Below are 18,224 nucleotides of genomic sequence, written 5' to 3' on the forward strand. Positions count from 1 at the left end.
AACTGTCACGCCTCCTGCTGTCGGCTCTGAGGATAACGGAGCAAAGGCAGGAGGTGTGGAGGGGGCTGCTATATGGCAGTACAGCGGCGGTCCGAATGGGAATGTGAAGCGGTCCGCAGTCCACCTACTGGTGCCCGCTGTACATGCACATACTTTTAATATTTTTTTTTTTTTATTTTTTTTTTTTGGTCTCATGTAATATTCACATTTTCTGAGATACTGAATTTTGTGTTTTCACTAGCTGTAACCCATACTCATCAAAATTAAAAGAAAGAAAAAAAATTGAATGAAATATCACTTTGTGTGTAATGAAGCTATATAATATATGAATTTCACTTTGAATTAAATGACATTTGTATAATCTTCTCCAAGTTATTGGCGTCATTGCCTGCTTTCCTGGGGCAGGTAATAACTATAATTTTGAAGAAAAGAAAAAAAAAAAAAAAAAAAAGAAAAAGATGGTGTGCAACTCTTTGCTTGCTCTTTAAAATGTATTGATTCTCCATAAAAGACAGTAACAGACAGAAAATATAAACCCGTATCAGCCTTGTTCACTAATAGAAGCTCATTAGTACCTCAGAAAATTAGATATAAAAAAAAGGGGTGGGGGAATTAAATATAAAAAAAGGGGGGGGATTTTTAATACAGAAATGTTGGTTTACTGAAAAGTATGTCCATGTACAGCAGGCATCACTAAATGGTGGTTGAAGATTTTAAAGAGTAAGCAAGGAGTTGCGGACCAGCTTTTCTCGCGATTGCCTTTCCGCACCCAGGTAGCTCTGGAAAAAAAAATTCTAATCTTATTGGGTAGTAGCACCCTAACTCTGCTTTATTTAATAACTAAAATTTGTCTTCCTGTTGTTGACAGACCAATATATGTTTTATAAAAGATAAGGCTTTAATGAAGCATTGGTATATTTGAATAACTATTGACTGAAACCCAGTATTTTGAAGGATGCCAGTGAACACTGTTGTGTATGAAATGTCAGTTTATTTTGTACATAATGTACTGGTCAATGATAAACATTTTGTATGTTACAATCAAAAAAATAAAGAATACTATACTTGAAGTAATGCCATGATGGTAAAATTTCCCAGTCACAGTGCAGCCTCAGTTCACACTGAGACTTGAAGAGGGGAATGAGTGAAGCAGCAGTAATTTGGTCTCAGGATGAAGAGGAGAACCTGGAAAGAGAATTGCTGGAAATCAGCCACATGCAATAGATACAGGCTTTTCAGTTTAACCCACTATAGTGTGCATAGCTGGACAAATCCCAGGAACCCCTGGGTAGTGGTGTATACAAATAGATTCCAGAGCTTGTTTAGGATGCTTAATACATTTGTGTTCCCTAGAATTGACTGAAGGCCCCGTCAAGTCTGCAATGATTTGTCACTCAGATCTACTCTAGCTGTCAAGTAGAGATTCATGTGTAAAGTCTTTTTTTTGTTCTTTAGTTTTGGATGAATGAAGTCTGGAAGGGTTGGATCCCACGTCAGATTCATCCTCCCAGTCAGTCCTGACCATGACCTGGGACAGAAAGTGATCATTTTACATCTAGCGCCAACACAGGAGGTGAGGTCAAAACTTACAATTAGGACATGTGTTTAGGCGACATCTAAGATGCCAATTCTGCTCACTTTATAGAGCTTTCTTGTTGCATGTTCAGGACAGGAAGTAAAGAGAAATATCTCCAACAGAACACAGAATTTTGCTATACATACATTGTAATATACCATTAACAAACGGTAATGCCGCGTACACACGACCGTTTTTCGGATTCTAAAAAATTACTTTTTTTTTATGTTATTAAAAACGATCGTGTGTGGGCTTCAGAGCATTTTTCGGGTTCTAAATAATGGCCAAATTTTTTTCCGAACATGCTCTATTTTTTTACAACGTTTTTAACATTGTCATTTTTCAGGTTGTAAAAAATGGTGGTGTGTGGGCTTTAATGACGTGAAAAAACTGCGCATGCTCAGAAGCAAGTTATGAGACGGGAGCGCTCGTTCTGGTAAAACTACCGTTCGTAATGGAGTAAGCACATTCATCACGCTGTAACAGACAGAAAATCGCAAATCGTCTTTTACTAACACAAAATCAGCCGAAAGGGTGGTGCCATTCGAATGGAACTTCCCCTTTATAGTGCCGTTGTACGTCACCGCGCTTTGCTAGAGCATTTTTCTTCCACGATCGTGTGTGGGCAAGGCCGTTTTAATGAACTTCGTTTTTTTTCTAGACCCTTAAAAACTTAATTTTTTAGAACCCAAACAACGGTCGTGTGTACGCAGCATAAGGGAACAGTTAAATGAAAATCTGATGAATTTTTTTGCCCTGAAATAAAAGTTCATAATAATTATGAAGGCATCTCATTACCTCTGCACACGCTGAACCAAGTGAGAAATGAGCTGGTCTGTGATTCCAGGACTGGACTCCTCCGCTAAGCTGAACGCATTCTCCAACTCCTGAACAGATCCAAATGCTCCAGCACAGCGCTGCTCCCTTAGCTGAGATGTGGAGAGACAGTCATCTGCTGTTATAATAGTTTATTTTTATTTTTTATAAATCATTCAGGAAAAGTTTTGACTCGCACTTTATAATAGAGTTTTGAGAATGACACAAATATAACATTTTCACAAAGTCTGCTGCTTCTTTGTTTTTGGATCTTTTTGTCAGATATTATGGTAAAAGGTAATTTTCGCGCCAAAAAAATAAGTATAAGTGTATAACCACACTAATGTGGTTGAATGAGAGCTGCTCATTCAAGTATAATTACAAGCATTTCATAAGTGTCAAAGGCTTTTATTGACAATTGCATGAAGTTTATGCAAAGAGTCAATATTTGTGTTGACCCTTCTTTTTCAAGATCTCTGCAATTCGTTCTGGCATGCTGTCAATCCCCTTCTGGGACACAGCCTGACTGATGGCAGCCCATTCTTGTATAATCAATGCTTAGAGTGTCAGAATTTGGTTTTCTTGTTCACCCGCCTCATGGGGATTGACCATAAGTTCTCAATGGGATGGAGGTCTGGGGAGTTTCCTGGCCATGAACCCAAAGTTTCAATGTCTTGTTCCCACTTTTGACTTATGGCAAGGAGCTCCATAATGCTGGAAAAGGCATTGTTCCTCACCAAACTGTTCTTGGATGGTTGGGAGAAGTTGCACTGGGAGGATATTTTTGTATCTTTCCTTATTCATGGCTGTGTTCTTAGACAAAATTGTGAGTGAGCCCACTTTCTTGGCTGAGAAGCAACCCCACCCATGAATGGTCTCAGGATGCTTTACTGTTGACAGGACTGATGGTAGCACTCACCTTTCCTTCTGCAGAAAATATTTTTTCCTGGGTGCCCCAAACAATCGGAAAGGGGAATCATCAGAGAAAATTGTCTTTCCTAGTCCTCAGCAGTCCAATCCCTGTACCTTGTGCAGAATATCAGTCTGTCCCTGATTGTTCTTCCTGGAGAAAAGTGACTTCTTTGCTGCCCTTCTTGACACCAGGCCAATTTTCACAAGTCTTCGCCTCACTGTGTGTGCAGATGCACTTACACCTTCCTGCTGCTGTTCCTGAGCAAGCTCTGCACTGGTGGTGCCCCGATCCTGCAGCTAAATCAACTGTAGGAGACGGTCCTGACATTTGCTGAACTTTCTGGGGCACCCAAAGCCTTCTTCACAAATGCAGTGGAAATGTTTTTTTATGGGACTACGTTAATTTTCATGGCAAAGAGGGACTTTAATTGCAATTCATCTGATCACTCTTCATAACATTTTTGCGTATATGCAAACTGCTATCATAAAAACAGAGACAGCAGACTTTGTGAAAATGTATATTTGTGTCATTCTCAAAATTTTTGTATAATAAATTATATTATTATTATGAAGAACAAGGTAGGTACAACTACTTAGTCCCTTCCTTCCATTTCCCTGATTGTTTCATGAGCAGGGACTGACTACATCGGATACGCATTCTTTTTTCCCATTTTACCGGTTTAATCTTGTATTACACTAGAGCTACCTACCCACCAGACTAAATTAGCGATGTACGACATCAATAAATAAATATTGATTACCAATATACAAAACCCTTAATATTCAGCCATTTTTTCCTCTTCTTGCTACTTAAAAGAGGTATTCCGCCCGCCCCACGAAAAATTTGTAGCTGCTGACTTTCAATATTAGGACACTTATCTGTCCAGGGTTCCCGTGATGTCGGCACCCCAGCTGATTTTCAGATTGGCTGTCGGGTGCTGCTGCCACCATTCCTGGTACGGGAAACCGGTAGTGAAGCCTTTCGGCTTCACAGCTGGTTCCCTACTGCGCTGCGCTTTCTAACTGGCCCAGTGGGGGAGGAAGGAGGCCGAACTTCTGAAGTGGGGAATGGGTACCAGTCAAACTACCCCCTGAAAGGTGCCAAATGTGGCACCAGGGGGAAGCCAGAGGATAAGATCCACTTTTGAACATAGTCCATACTGTAAAATATATTCACAAGGATCTTCTATTTAAAGGGCAAGTACAATAGTGGTTAGCCAATTGTATTTTAATCTTTTTAAAGCATGCAAGTTATAAACAGCCTGCTGAAAATATAGCACGGTTTTTAAAAACCTTACCCCTGCTTGCTGTAAATAGTAATATGAATTATTCCTATTCATTATTAAAGGTTTATTTGTATAATTTCTGAACATAATTAGGATACATATACAAAACAACATGCATTACCTTTTTAAAAAAAAAAAAGTTTTTAACCACTTGAGTCTCAGGTGCCACTTCAAAATGGCACATGGAGAGCATCTTTTTGACTCCATGTCTGGGTACTGGCTAGAAACGCAGGCTGTCAGACAGAGTTGCCATTTAGCAGTATGCATAGGAGCTGAAACAAGAAGCTTCTGAGCCTCCAGTCTTGCTACACATCATTCCATAAGTGCTTTTATCAGATCACTGTAAATACAATGGCTCCACATTGTATTAACAATGGCAGTGATAAACTTTCCTATCGTTATGGAGACTGGGGCAGGGTATGATCTGTTGCTGGGGTCTCCACTAACCTTTTGCAATCTCTTTATAAAAAATAAAAAAGATATACCATATTTTTCAGCGTATAACACGCACCTTTTTCCCCTTAAAATCAGTGTAAAATCGCGGGGTGCGTGTTATACGCCGATATGTATATAAAAAAAAAAGCATGGTACATACTGTATATTGATCGGCATGACAGTGGACAGCATCGGAGACATCATTGGAAACAGCCTAAGGAATGTGGGGGTCTCGGGCCACTCGATTCTGCTTTGCAGACCTCCGGAAGCCATACCCCACTGCAGTGCACAGAGTTAGCCAGTGTAATTGAGTGAGTGAAAAACTTATATAGTGCAGCACATGCGAACTGAATCGCCTCTGGGCGCTGAATCGATTCCAGGCGTAGAGCCCCTTTGACCTCAGAAGAGAAAGGTAGTTCTCGCGGCTCTACAGTAGCTCTCGCGGCCGTCAGAGTGTAACCATGGAAACCCTTCTGCACGGCTCGCGTTAGTTATGCTGACAGGAATCTGCCGTGACGGGTACAAATGGCAGGGTGTGAAAAAGAGTGGGAGGGTTAATTGGGGGGGGGGGGGGGGGGGTTGAGAAAAGATACACACTGTGTGACAGCCCATATGACAGCCCATGTCCAAGCCCTGAATAAATTGGTAAATTATTCCAATAAATCAAAATGCCACCTAATAAATGTAAAAGGGAATTGTTAGTTCCCAATAATGGGGAAGAATATGAAATCTGTGATTAATGAAATGAGATGAAATTAATGAAATGTTAAAGTGTAAAAAAAAAAAAAAAAAAAAAAAAAAAAATGTAAAAAAAAAAATTCATGTTACGTTATTTAACTTATATGTGCTTAAATATTAATAAAAAAAAAAAGTTTTGAGCTACCCTTGTTTTGCTTCAAAGTTCATTATTTAGAATTTAGTTTTTTTCCTAAAAATTCCCTCTTAAAATGAAGGTGCGTGTTATACGCCGATGAATACGGTAGAATAATTTAGGGTAGACTATGAATGCTAAATGGGTATGAGGCTGGAAAAAGACTGCTACAAATTACAGCAACAGGCTCACACAGCAGATGACACTGTACCAGTAAGTGTATCTAGTTGATACTTAAGAACTCACCTCCTGGAACACAGGAGTCACCAGAGCAGATAGACAGTGTGACCGAGGCAGGCGCTTTATTGCCTCGTTTGACTTCTAGAAGAAACATGGTATTAAAAAAAAGAAGGATGTAGACATTTAATTACCAAATTAAATAATGCATTCAGTAAATGACAGCGTATGCTCTTATTCTAACGGGTGACAATCTCCTTTCCTGGCTGGATTTGACTAAAAGGTGCATCTAGCAATCAGACCCTGAGTTTTAAAGTGATGGTAAGCCTTTGTTTTCTTTTTAAATAACAAACATATCACACTTACCTCCCCTGTGCAGTTCGTTTTGCAAAGAGTGGCCCCGATCCTCGACTTCTTGGGTCCTTTGGTGGCTCCTCCCCCGCATTGTATAACCCCTTAGGAGAAGCACTCTCCCAGGGGTTTACTTTGCGGGCTGGCTCCTGAGCTTAGCATTCGGCGTCCATAGATGCCTAATGTAGGACTTTGCCCCGCCCCCCTGCGTCATTGGATTTGATTGACAGCAGCGGGAGCCAATGGTTGCGCTGCTATCAATCTATCCAATCAGGAGCAGAGAACCCCGGCCAGAGGAAGGGCGTGTCTCTGCCAAGGGAAATTCCAGGGCTCAGGTAAGTAAAACAAGGGGGGCTAGGTCACAGTTTTTTCACCTCAATGCATAGGTTGCATTAACCACTTTAGCCCCGGACCATTTGGCTGGCCAAAGACCAGAGCACTTTTTGCGATTCGGCACTGCGTTGCTTTAACTGACAATTGCACGGTCATGCGACGTGGCTCCCAAACAAAATTTACGTCCTTCGATCACCTCTGCGGTTTTTATTTTTTGTGCTATAAACAAAAATATCCCCAATTTTTTTTTTGGGACCATTCACATTTATACAGCAATATAAAAATGCAGATTACTGTATAAATGTGACTGGCAGTGAAGGGGTTAAGTGTGTCCTAGGGAGTGATGCTGACTGTTAAGGGGCGTGGCTTACTGTGACCTGTCACTGATTGCTGCTCCCGATGAGGAAGCAGACGATCAGTGACATGTCACCAGGCAGAACAGGGAGATGCCTTGTTTACAAAGGCATCCCCCGTTCAGCTGTTCCGTGACCCGATCGTGGGACACCGGCGGACATAGAGTCCACAGTTCCCGCAGGCAGGGTCACGGAGACTGCGCCGCACGCTATAGGGCATGTTTAAAGCAATGTATATACACATTGGTTTGCCTGCCAGTGCCATTCTGCCGACGTATATCTACGTGAGGCAGTCGGCAAGCAGTTAAGGTGAAAAAAAACACAAGGGTTTACAACCTCTTTTAAAGTGGGAGTAAACTCCCATTCATGGCTTTTACCTATAGGTAAGCCTTCAGCAAGTGCACTGTTTAGAAGATATTTACTTTTGATGCAGGCGGTGACATCACTGGGGCATGCACTCTGAAGAAACAGCATACCGTGCCATTCCTTCCTGTGTCCTGTGCCGTAAACGGCGGGGATTCCGTGTACACATACACAGGAGTCACATCATCGCAGCTCCAGCTACTCACACAGCCAGACCGGGTAAAGACGAACACCCCTTTAGTGGTGACAGCGGGTCACTGGAGGGCTTTGTTTTAAGATATGTTTCACATATGTGATGCATACTAGCACATTCTGGCAACTTCTTGCAAGAGTAGAAAAAAAAAACCAGCGGCTTACTACCGCTTTAAAATCCCTCATAAACTTATATTGGAAATCATCTCAATGACATACAAACGTTGAACCGGGCACATGAAGTGACTGGCATGGAGTTTCTACATAAATCCATCTCTAAACTGAAGGCAGACAACGGGTAAAGAAAAAGCCCACAGCACACATACAGGTGATACTCGAAAAATTTGAATATCGTGCAAAAGTTCATTTATTTCACTAATGCAACTTAACCACTTAAGCCCCGGACCATTTTGCAGCTAAATGCCCAGGCCAGGTTTTGCGATTCGGCACTGCGTCGCTTTAACAGACAATTGCGCGGTCGTGCGACGTGGCTCCCAAACAAAATTGGCGTCCTTTTTTCCCCACAAATAGAGCTTTCTTTTGGTGGTATTTGATCACCTCTGCGGTTTTTATTTTTTGCGCTATAAACAAAAATATAGCCACAATTTTGAAAAAAATTCAATATTTTTTACTTTTTGCTATAATAAATATTCCCCAAAAACATATATAAAAACATTTTTTTCCTCAGTTTAGGCCAATACGTATTCTTCTACCTATTTTTGGTAAAAAAAAAAAAAAAATCGCAATAAGCGTTTATCGATTGGTTTGCGCAAAATTTATAGCGTTTACAAAATAGGGGATAGTTTTATTACATTTTTATTAATTATTTTTTTTTTACTACTATTGGCGGCGATCAGCGTTTTTTTTCGAGACTGCGACATTATGGCGGACACTTCAGACAATTTTGACACATTTTTGGGACCATTGTCATTTTCACAGCAAAAAATGCATTTAAATTGCATTCTTTATTGTGAAAATGACAGTTGCAGTTTGGGAGTTAAACACAGGGGGCGCTGTAGGGGTTAGTGTTCACTTAGTGTGTGTTTACAACTGTAGGGGGGTGTGGCTGTAGGACTGACGTCATCGATTGAGTCTCCCTATAAAAGGGATCACTCGATCGATACGCCGCCACAGTGAAGCACGGGGAAGCCGTGTTTACATACGGCTCTCCTCGTGCTTCAGCCTCGGGGAGCGATCGCGACGGAGCGGCTATAAACGAATAGCCGCGCCGTCGTCCCGGATCGCTCCCCGAGGGAGCCCGCTGCGGGGGGGGGGGGGGGGCCCCGATCGGACCCCCCACCCGCTAGAAGGCAAGGACGTATATATACGCCCTTCTGCCTGTCCGTGCCATTCTGCGGACGTAAATAGTCGGGCGTTAAGGGGTTAAAAAGGTAAAACTAATATATGACATGGACTCATTACATGCAAAGCAAGATAGTTTAAGCCGTGATTTGTCATAACTGTAATGATTATGGCTTACAGATCATGAAAACCCCAAATCCACAATCTCAGAAAATTAGAATATTGTGAAAAGGTGCAATATTCTAGGCTCAAAGTGTCCCACTCTAATCAGCTAATTAAGCCATAACACCTGCAAAGGGTTCCTGAGCCTTTAAATGGTCTCTCAGTCTGGTTCAATAGGAATCACAATCATGGGAAAGACCGATGACCTGACAGTTGTGCATAAAACCATCATTGACACCCTCCATAAGGAGGGAAATCCTCAAAAAGGTAATTGCAAAAGTTGGATGTTCCGAAAGTGCTGTATCAAAGCACATTAATAGAAAGTTATGTGAAAGGGAAAAGTGTGGAAGAGAAAGGTGCACAAGCAGCAGGGATGACCGCAGCCTGGAGAGGATTGTCAGGAAAAGGCCATTCAAAAGTGTTGGACTTTCACAAGGAGTGGACTGAGGCTGTAGTCAGTGCATCAAGAGCCACCACACACAGACGGATCCTGGACATGGGCTTCAAATGTTGTATTCCTCTTGTCAAGCTACTCCTGAACAACTAACAACGTCAGAAGCGTCTTACCTGGGCTAAAGAAAAACAGACCTGGTCTGTCGCTTAATGGTCCAAAGTGCTCTTTTCTGATGAGAACAAATTTTACATCTCATTTGGAAACCAAGGAGCCAGAGTATGGAGGAAGAATGGAGAGGCACACACTGCAAGATGCTGTAAGTCCAGTATGAAGTTTACACAGTCTGTGTTGATTTGGGGAGCCATGTCATCTTCTGGTGTTGGTCCACTGTGCTTCATTAAGTCCGGGGTCACCGCAGCCGTCTACCAGGAGATTTTGGAGCACTTCATGCTTCCTTCCGCAGACAAGCTCTATGGGGATGCCGACTTCATTTTCCAGCAGGACTTGGCACCTGCCCACACTGCCAAAAGCACCAAAACCTGATTCAATGACTGTGGGATTACTGTGCTTGATTGGCCAGCAAACTCGCCTGACCTGAACCCCATAGAGAATCTATGGGGCATTGCCAAGAGAAAGATGAGAGACATAAGACCGAACAATTCAGAAGAGCCGAAGGCTGTTATTGAAGCATCCTGGTCTTCCATAACACCTCAGCAGTGCCACAGGCTGATAGCTTCCATGCCACACCGCATTGAGGCAGTAATTGCTTCAAAAGGGGCCCAAAGCAAGTACCGAGTACATATGCATGCTTATAATTTTCAGAGGTCCGATATTGTTCTATGCACAATCCTTGTTTTATTGATTGCATGTCATTTTCTATTTTCTGAGCTTGTGGATTTGGGGTTTTCATGAGCTGCAAGCCATAATCATCACACTTATGACAAATCACAGATTGAACTATCTTGCTTTGCATGTAATGAGTCTATCTCATATATTAATTTTACCTTTTAAGGTGCATTAGTGAAATAAATGAACTTTTGCACGATTAACACATTTTTCGAGTATCACCTGTATTACGCGGGGAAGCACAGCAAATGGCTGCTCGCTTGAGCTCAGTTCATATTATGTTCCTGGATTTGCAACAGTACAATGGCAATAGCCAACACTTGGTGTGAAGCACAAAAGTTTGCAAACACTTGGGTTTTCAACTTTACAAAGCTTGAGCACATCCAATATAGGCAATTACCTGCTGGTATCCCCACTGCAATCTGCTCATGGAGGAGGGGCGCATAGTTTCTGGAAATGACCAGTGAGGAGTGTGATTCTGATTCCTCTCATCTTCATTATCTCTGGTCACAATAGCAAGGCATTGTCAGTTACTGCATAATTTATCATCAATAAGACCAAAGCAAGTTGCCACAACAGGAAGTTTGTGTACTCACATGTCAGACTCCACCGAACTGGAATCATCACGGTGACCCTGAGCTTTCCATCGCTTGTATCTCTCCACAAGTTCCATAAGGAAAGAGGTTTTTTTGGTGTATCGTAGAATAAACCGATGTTTTAGCAGCTCCCGTGCTGTAGGCCTCTATTACACAAGACAAATACATCATTCTCAATATGAAAACATATACAGTATCTCACAAAAGTGAGTACATCCCTTATTATATCTTTTTGTGCGACAACACTGAAGAAATTACACTTTGCTACAATGTAGTGAGTGTACAGCTTGTATAACAGTGTAAATTTGCTGTCCCCTCAAAATAACAGCCATTAATGTCTAAAGCGAGTACACCCCTAAGTGAAAATGTCCAAATTGGGCCCAAAGTGTCAATATTTTGTGTGGGCACTATTATTTTCCAGCACTGCCTTAACCCTCTTGGGCATGGAATTCACCAGAGCTTCACAGGTTGCCACTGGAGTCCTCTTCCACTCCTCCATGACGACATCACGGAGCTGGTGGATGTTGGAGACCTTGCGCTCTTCCACCTTCCATTTGAGGATGCCCCACAGATGCTCAATAGGGTTTAGGTCTGGAGACATGCTTGGCCAGTCCATCACCTTTATCCTCATCTTCTTTAGCAAGGCAGTGGTCATCTTGGAGGTGTGTTTGGGGTCGTTATGTTGGAACACTGCCCTGCGGCCAAGTCTCCAAAGGTAGGGAATCATGCTCTGCTTCAGTATGTCACAGTACATGTTGGCATTCACGGTTCCCTCAATGAGCTGTAGCTCACCAGTGCGGGCACCACTCATGCAGCCCCAGACCATGACACTCCCACCACCATGCTTGACTGTAGGCAAGACACACTTGTCTTTCTACTCCTCACCCAGTTGACGCCACACACCCATGACACCATCTGAACCAAATAAGTTTATCTTGGTCTCATCAGACCACAGGACATGGTTCCAGTAATCCATGTCCTTCATCTGCTTGTCTTCAGCAAACTGTTTGGGGACTTTCTTGTGCATCATCTTTAGAAGAGGCTTCCTTTTCGGACGACAGCCATGCAGACCAATTTTATGCAGTGTGTGGCGTATGGTCTGAGCACTGACAGACTGACCCTCCCCCCACCCCTTCAACCTCTGCAGGAATGCTGGCAGCACTCATATGTCTATTTTCCAAAGACAACCTCTGGATATGACGCTGAACACGTGCACTCAACTTCTTTGGTCAAGTATGGCAAGGCCTGTTCTGAGCGAAACCTGTCCGTTTAAACCACTTTATGGTCTTGGACACCGTGCTGCGGCTCAGTTTCATGGTCTTGACAATCTTTTTATAGCCCAAGCCATCTTCATGTAGAGCAACAATTTTTATTTTCAGATCCTCAGAGAGTTATTTGCCATGAGGTGCCATATTGATCTTGCAGTGACCAGTGTGAGAGAGCAATAACACCAAATTTAACACACCTGGGACCTTGTAACACTAACAAGTCACATGACACTGAGGAGAGAAAATGGCTAATTGGGCCCAATTTGGACATTTTTTACTTAGGGGTGTTGGAACTATTGGGGTTAAACATATATGGAGGCCTTTATATTGTATATTTTTTCATATATATGATATGAACATGAGAGAAGCCATTTTCTCTCTAAAGTTTAATCAGAGTTCATGATTGCTCAAAAATGTCTCACAAGGAGACTGTGCAAGTCTTGTCTGTACCATCTTTCCAGGTTATAAATCTTGAGAGGTCTTAATTAAATAAACAAGATAAGAAAATGGTAAGGAGACTCTTTATTTCACATGGGCTCACATAACTATGTTTTCTTTGCATAAAGGAGAGAAGGGGGCTTATTCAAATACGACCAAATGAAACTAATTATCATTTTACTGACGTACAAGTAATCTATCTATCTATCTATCTATCTATCGAATCTATCTATCGAATCTACCCTGGACTGGGGTAGGAAGATTTTTTGTTGCATAGTATCTAGAATTAACCCTAGATATTCCAACCTTCTTGTGGGCTGCAAGGCTGACTTGTTCCGGTTTAGAATCCAACCAAAGGATTCTAGGCAGTTTACTACCAGCAACACCGCCTGATTCAAGCCGGCTGCTGAATGATCGACTACCAAAAGGTCGTCTAAGTAAGCCATGACCAGGATGCCTTGTTCCCTTAGGATGGCTAATACCAGGGCCAGAATTTTTGTAAAAACTCGAGGAGCCGTGGCTAGCCCAAATGGAAGAGCCACAAATTGATAATGCCGATGGTTTAGGGTGAAACGCAGGAACCTGTAATGACCGGGATAAATTGGAACGTGCAGGTACGCATCCTTGATATCGATGGAGGCTAAGAACTCCTTTCCTTGAAGGGCGGCTACCACCGAGCGAATGGATTCCATTAGAAAGGAACGGACTCTTAAAAAGCGGTTTAATAGCTTTAGGTCCAATATCGGCCTGACATCGCCGTTTGGCTTCGGGACGATGAAGAGGTTTGAATAAAAACCTTGTCCCTGTTCCCCTGCTGGTACCTCCATAATCACCCCTTGAGTTAGGAGGTGATCTAGGGCGGACAGGAGCGAGACTCTTTTTTGAGGATCGCTTGGGAGTCTTGACGCCTGAAAGTGAGGAGGGGGGAATTCTCGAAACTCCAGCCTGTATCCCTGAGCCACTGAGGACAGAACCCACTGGTCGGAAATTCTGGCCTCCCACAACTCTGAGAAGCAACGGAGCCTTCCCCCACCCGAGAGAGTGGGGGCGCCCCTTCACAAGGCTGACTTAGGGGCAGCTTTAACCGGCTTGCGAGACCATGGTCTCTTGTTCCCCCGAAGCTTGCCCTTGCGGCCTGTTTGCAGCTGTGCGTCCAGGGGGCCGTCGATACTGCCTAGAGGATGAGGGCCCCGGGACTGGAGAGGTTGGGCGTTTAAAAGAGGGACCTCGGAATTTCTTCTTAACAGGCAAGAGGGTGCTTTTACCACTGGAGATCTTCTGAATATATCTGTCTAGATCTTCTCCAAATAATCTCTCTCCCTGAAAGGAGAATCCTGTTAAGAGCTTCTTGCAGGGGGTTTCTGCAGACCAGTTTTTTAACCATAAGAGTCTTCTCATATGAACCAGAAATAGGGATAAACGGGACGCTTGTTGGATAGAATCCTTGATAGCGTCTACCACGAAACATAAGGCTCTAGGTAGGTCGGCCAGCTCTCGAGCCTGTTGAGCTGGGAGGTCCTTCAGGGCCTGCCTTGCCTGGTCTTTCAATGCTTGGCAGACGCCAATGGCGGCTACAGCCGGCTGAACCACTGCCCCTGCTGTGGCAAAAGATGTTTTCAATAAGGTCTCAAGTGTTTTATCAACCTTAAAAATATGAATATTGTCCATTGGACAAGTTAAAGCTTAATTGACACATGAAATGGCCGCGTCCACTGTAGGGACAGCCCACTTATTCGAAAACTCCTCCTCCAAGGGGTACAGAACTGAGAACTTTTTAGGAGGAAGAAAAATTCTGTCTGGTTTAGCCCAGTCCTGAAAAATCAGGTCCTTTAATAAAGGGTGGACCGGGAACACCAAGTTGGCTTGGGGTGCCTTCAGGGAGCCCAAAGAGGATACAGCGGAAGCTTGAGGCTGAGGCAAAGGCATTTTGAAAGCCGACCGCACCATATCTGCTAGGGACTGAACCCAAAGCTTTTCTGCGTGGGAAGCCGAAAAAGGTTCCTCTATTGTAGATTCCTCAGAACCTGAATGCTCCAGGTGATCCTCTGCTCGGTCTACTGGATATTCCAATTCCTCAGGGGAAAGGATTTCCTCATCAGGAGACTCAAACCTAGGAGACGGGGACCTAGCCCGTTTTCTCCCTGATAAAGAGGCTGAAATTAAAGCAGCCATTCTTTGTTCAAATCCACCCAGGGTAGAGGCTAACATCTCTTCCGTCACATAGGAAGGAGTTGGTTGAGTAGGGCCAGCCGTAGCACCTAGCAACCCTGATGGCTCACCTAGGGCAGCAACCTCCGGCTTGTCCGGGGAGGGAGGGGCAGCTGGATTTTGGCTGAGATCCTCAGAGCCCGATGCGGAACCCTTTGGCTTCTTTACACCCTTAGTATTTTTAGCGTTCCCTGCACCCTTAGGAGCCATAATATACAAATCCGAGGTACTCCGCTGATATACAACTGACTGTAACAGCTGGAGAAAAATACACATACAAATAAAATGTGAAGATAAATAGGCTAGGGTAATGTTAGAAAAAAATCTAGACCTCCCATAACCTAAAGAGGGATAATCAATACTGTGCCCCAAAGGCTAATAACTTTCTCAAGTTTAAGTATTGCCCCTCAAAACGCTGGACTAGCTGAGAGCACACAATAGTGACAAGCGCTCAGGCTGCTGCTCAGTACACCGGCTATTAAGTGTGTGAATTGAGCCAGAGGCTCTTTACATGGGTGTGTACTCAAAAACGGCCATCGGGTGTCACTATGTCCAGAAGGACCTAGGTCAAACCTTATCCTGTGCTGCTAGCAAGCACCGCTGCTCCGTGTCCCTCCACAGCCTCAAGCCGACTGACAGGCTAAGTGGAGATTCCTTCTCTGACGTGCAGAGAGGAGATTGCCCGGGCGTTTCCCGCCCCCCCCACGCAGCGTTGCCGCGCACCGCTGTTCTATTTACAGCGCGCACACGTCCCTGACGCCGCTCAGAGGAAGCAGGAAGCCATGCGGGGAGAGGAGCCCTGGAGCCGCTGGAGTGACACCCGTACAGGTACCAGGAAGCTTTTGAATGCTTCCGCCGGATGGTATGTCCTTTATTAAACTGTTAAACAGACCCACCTTATGGCAATATAGCAGCAGCCTACTAGACCAGCCAGGGAAAAACTATACCTGGGTATCTGAGCCATCCAGTCTGATAGACTTAGTGGTTTTACATTGCCCATGCACAGAGGCATATAGTAGGCTACCCCAGAGTTCCCTGTGGGGGGCCTACTGACAAACCAAGTTCCGCAAGCCCCCCGCTTACCTTCTCCACGCCGCAGGGTATTGCTTGTGCAAGAGGCCCAATCTTCCCCCTTCTCCGTGGGTATGGTCATAGACCTTCAGGGACCGGGGTCCAAGTCAGGAACACCACACACCTGGACCTATACAGCACTACTGGCAACAGGTATTGATAGGTTAGAAACCCAGTCCTGGAACCCAGAGTCCAGCCCTCCAAGGAGAGGCATTATAGGCAAAACCCCATCCACGAATTGGGGCCCGGGTACCGTCAACTTTGGCTATGAAGCACCTTGGACGGATCCGGTCGGCTTGCCCTGGTCCCAAGGACAACTCTAGGCACAGCCTTCAACGTGCACCAACACCTAAGACACTGGCGAAAAAACTGAGGTACTCCCACTATGGGTGGGGGTTATATAGGGAGGGAACTTCCTGTCGGAGAGTGCCAGTGTCCATCACCTGAAGGTACACTATATAACCCATATGTAATGGCTATGCTGCTCTGTGTCCCGTGATGTACGATAAAGAAACATCTGCCGATTAGAGGCCCCCCCCTTTACTTACCTGAACCCTCGAAAATCCCGCGCCATGAACGCGCAGGCTTCTGGTCCATCTTCCCGGCTCTGTCATTGGTTGATTGCGAGCAGCGCAGCCATTGGCTCGTGCTGCTGTCAATCACATATAATGACGCGGCGCTCCGGGGCCGAGTGATACAGTCGGCGGCATTACGGGAGTGCGCCCGCAAAGACTCAACATCATGCTCGCTTTCATGAAGGTCCTTGCGGGGGGGGGGGGATGAAACAGCCGCTGAGGGACCCCAGAAGACCAGGTTCGGGGCCACTCTGTGCAAAACGAACTGCACAGTGGAGGCAAGTATAACATGTTTGTTATTTAAAAAATAAAATTCTTTAAATCAACTCACTTGTTTATGGGTTTCCTTGGCTCTAAATATTATACAAAAGATATCTTCTCAGCATAAAAACCCAGATTAGGAATGCCAAACACCCATACATGACAATCCTAAAGGCCACTGTTACTACAAAAAAAAAAGTTTTGGTTTTGCAAAGGGTGAAATGCACTGGGTCTGCACAAAAATGTATGTTCTAATCGCAAGCTTTACTCAGCTTGGAAGAGGATCTGGGTCAGAGGCACATGAGGATGTGGAGGGCAGTGCTGAAGTGCGGAGAGGGTAAGTGTTGGTATGAGAAAGGTGGAATAATAAAAAATAAAAACACACACACACAAAGTTAAAATTATACACAGAAAGATACTCACTAATCGGGGGTCTTTGTTCAGACAGGCATCTACAAAATCTTTAAATGGTTTGCTGTGCTGTCCCTGCAGGGCTGGAGGGTTGTTTTTGGGGATGAGGAACAAAACTCTCATAGGATGTAGGTCTGAGTAAGGGGGTTCTCCCTTAGCCAGCTCAATAGCTGTGATCCCTAGGGACCAAATATCAGCCTAAAAGAAAAAAAAACACATCTGAGTTTATGGATGAATGGGTATACCGTGGCAAAACTCGGCAAACATTCTCATGATTTCCAACCTTGAAATCATAAGCAGACTGCTTGATGACTTCTGGTGCCATCCAGAAAGGGGTTCCCACAAATGTGTTCCTCTTGATCTGTGTGTCTGTCAATTGGCCTGCTACCCCAAAATCTGCCAGTTTCACATCTCCCAGCTCAGACAGCAGTACATTCGCAGCTAAAATGCAAAGATGTACTTAGAAATAATTCCAACACATATCCTCCACACCATATAAAAAAAATAAAATAATTAAATCAGCCTAGATAAAAAATAAAAAAGGTATGATGTTTTCCAAGGGTGCTTTCTAACCACTTGCCTACTGGGCCCCTTCATCCCCTTCCTACCCAGGCCAATTTTCAGAGCTGTCACACTTTGAATGACAATTGTGTGGTCATGCAACACTGCACCCAAATAAAATTGTTAGCATTTTTAAAGACAGATAGAGCTTTCTTCTGGTGTTTTATTTTTTGATAATTTTCTGTTATAAAATGTTGTAAATTAGTATTTTTTTCTCCTTCATTGATGAGGCTGCATTGATGGGCACTGATAGGCGGCCATAATTGGCAACACTGGTGGGGCTGAACTTATCCTCAGGACACTGATGATCAGTGCCCTGTTCGTTAGTGCAGATGTCCCTTGTGTCGATTTGCTGGTTATCAGCTCGGCAAATCCTGGTTACACTGATCAGCTGTGATTTGACACAGCTGATCACGTAATAAAGAGCGGCCGTGATTGGCTCTTTACCCCATCACAGATCACTGTG

The 18,224-nt window shown here is 43.9% G+C and overlaps 1 protein-coding gene across 5 annotated transcripts in view; it reads right to left on the bottom strand.

The window, feature by feature from the left end:
• Positions 1-971: 971 nt before the first annotated feature.
• Positions 972-18,224, bottom strand: part of STK25 (serine/threonine kinase 25) — a 36,072-nt gene continuing 18,819 nt past the window's right edge. Inside the window, exons 6-12 of one of the 5 annotated variants that reach the window (XM_040348880.1) lie at positions 17,481-17,638; positions 17,210-17,395; positions 10,966-11,111; positions 10,770-10,872; positions 6,143-6,214; positions 2,375-2,505; positions 972-1,185 (exon numbers count right to left, since the gene is read on the bottom strand). In XM_040348880.1, the coding sequence (XP_040204814.1) occupies positions 1,167-1,185; positions 2,375-2,505; positions 6,143-6,214; positions 10,770-10,872; positions 10,966-11,111; positions 17,210-17,395; positions 17,481-17,638 (815 nt within the window). In that variant the 3' untranslated portion in view covers positions 972-1,166. Of the gene's footprint in view, positions 1,186-2,374; positions 2,532-6,142; positions 6,218-10,769; positions 10,873-10,965; positions 11,112-17,209; positions 17,396-17,480; positions 17,639-18,224 lie in introns of those variants that run through there. The other 4 variants (XM_040348879.1, XM_040348882.1, XM_040348881.1 and 1 more) reach the window with 4 other exon arrangements.

This window comes from Rana temporaria, chromosome 4 (assembly GCF_905171775.1).
Source record: "Rana temporaria chromosome 4, aRanTem1.1, whole genome shotgun sequence".
In the NCBI taxonomy this organism is placed as follows: Eukaryota; Metazoa; Chordata; class Amphibia; order Anura; family Ranidae; genus Rana; species Rana temporaria.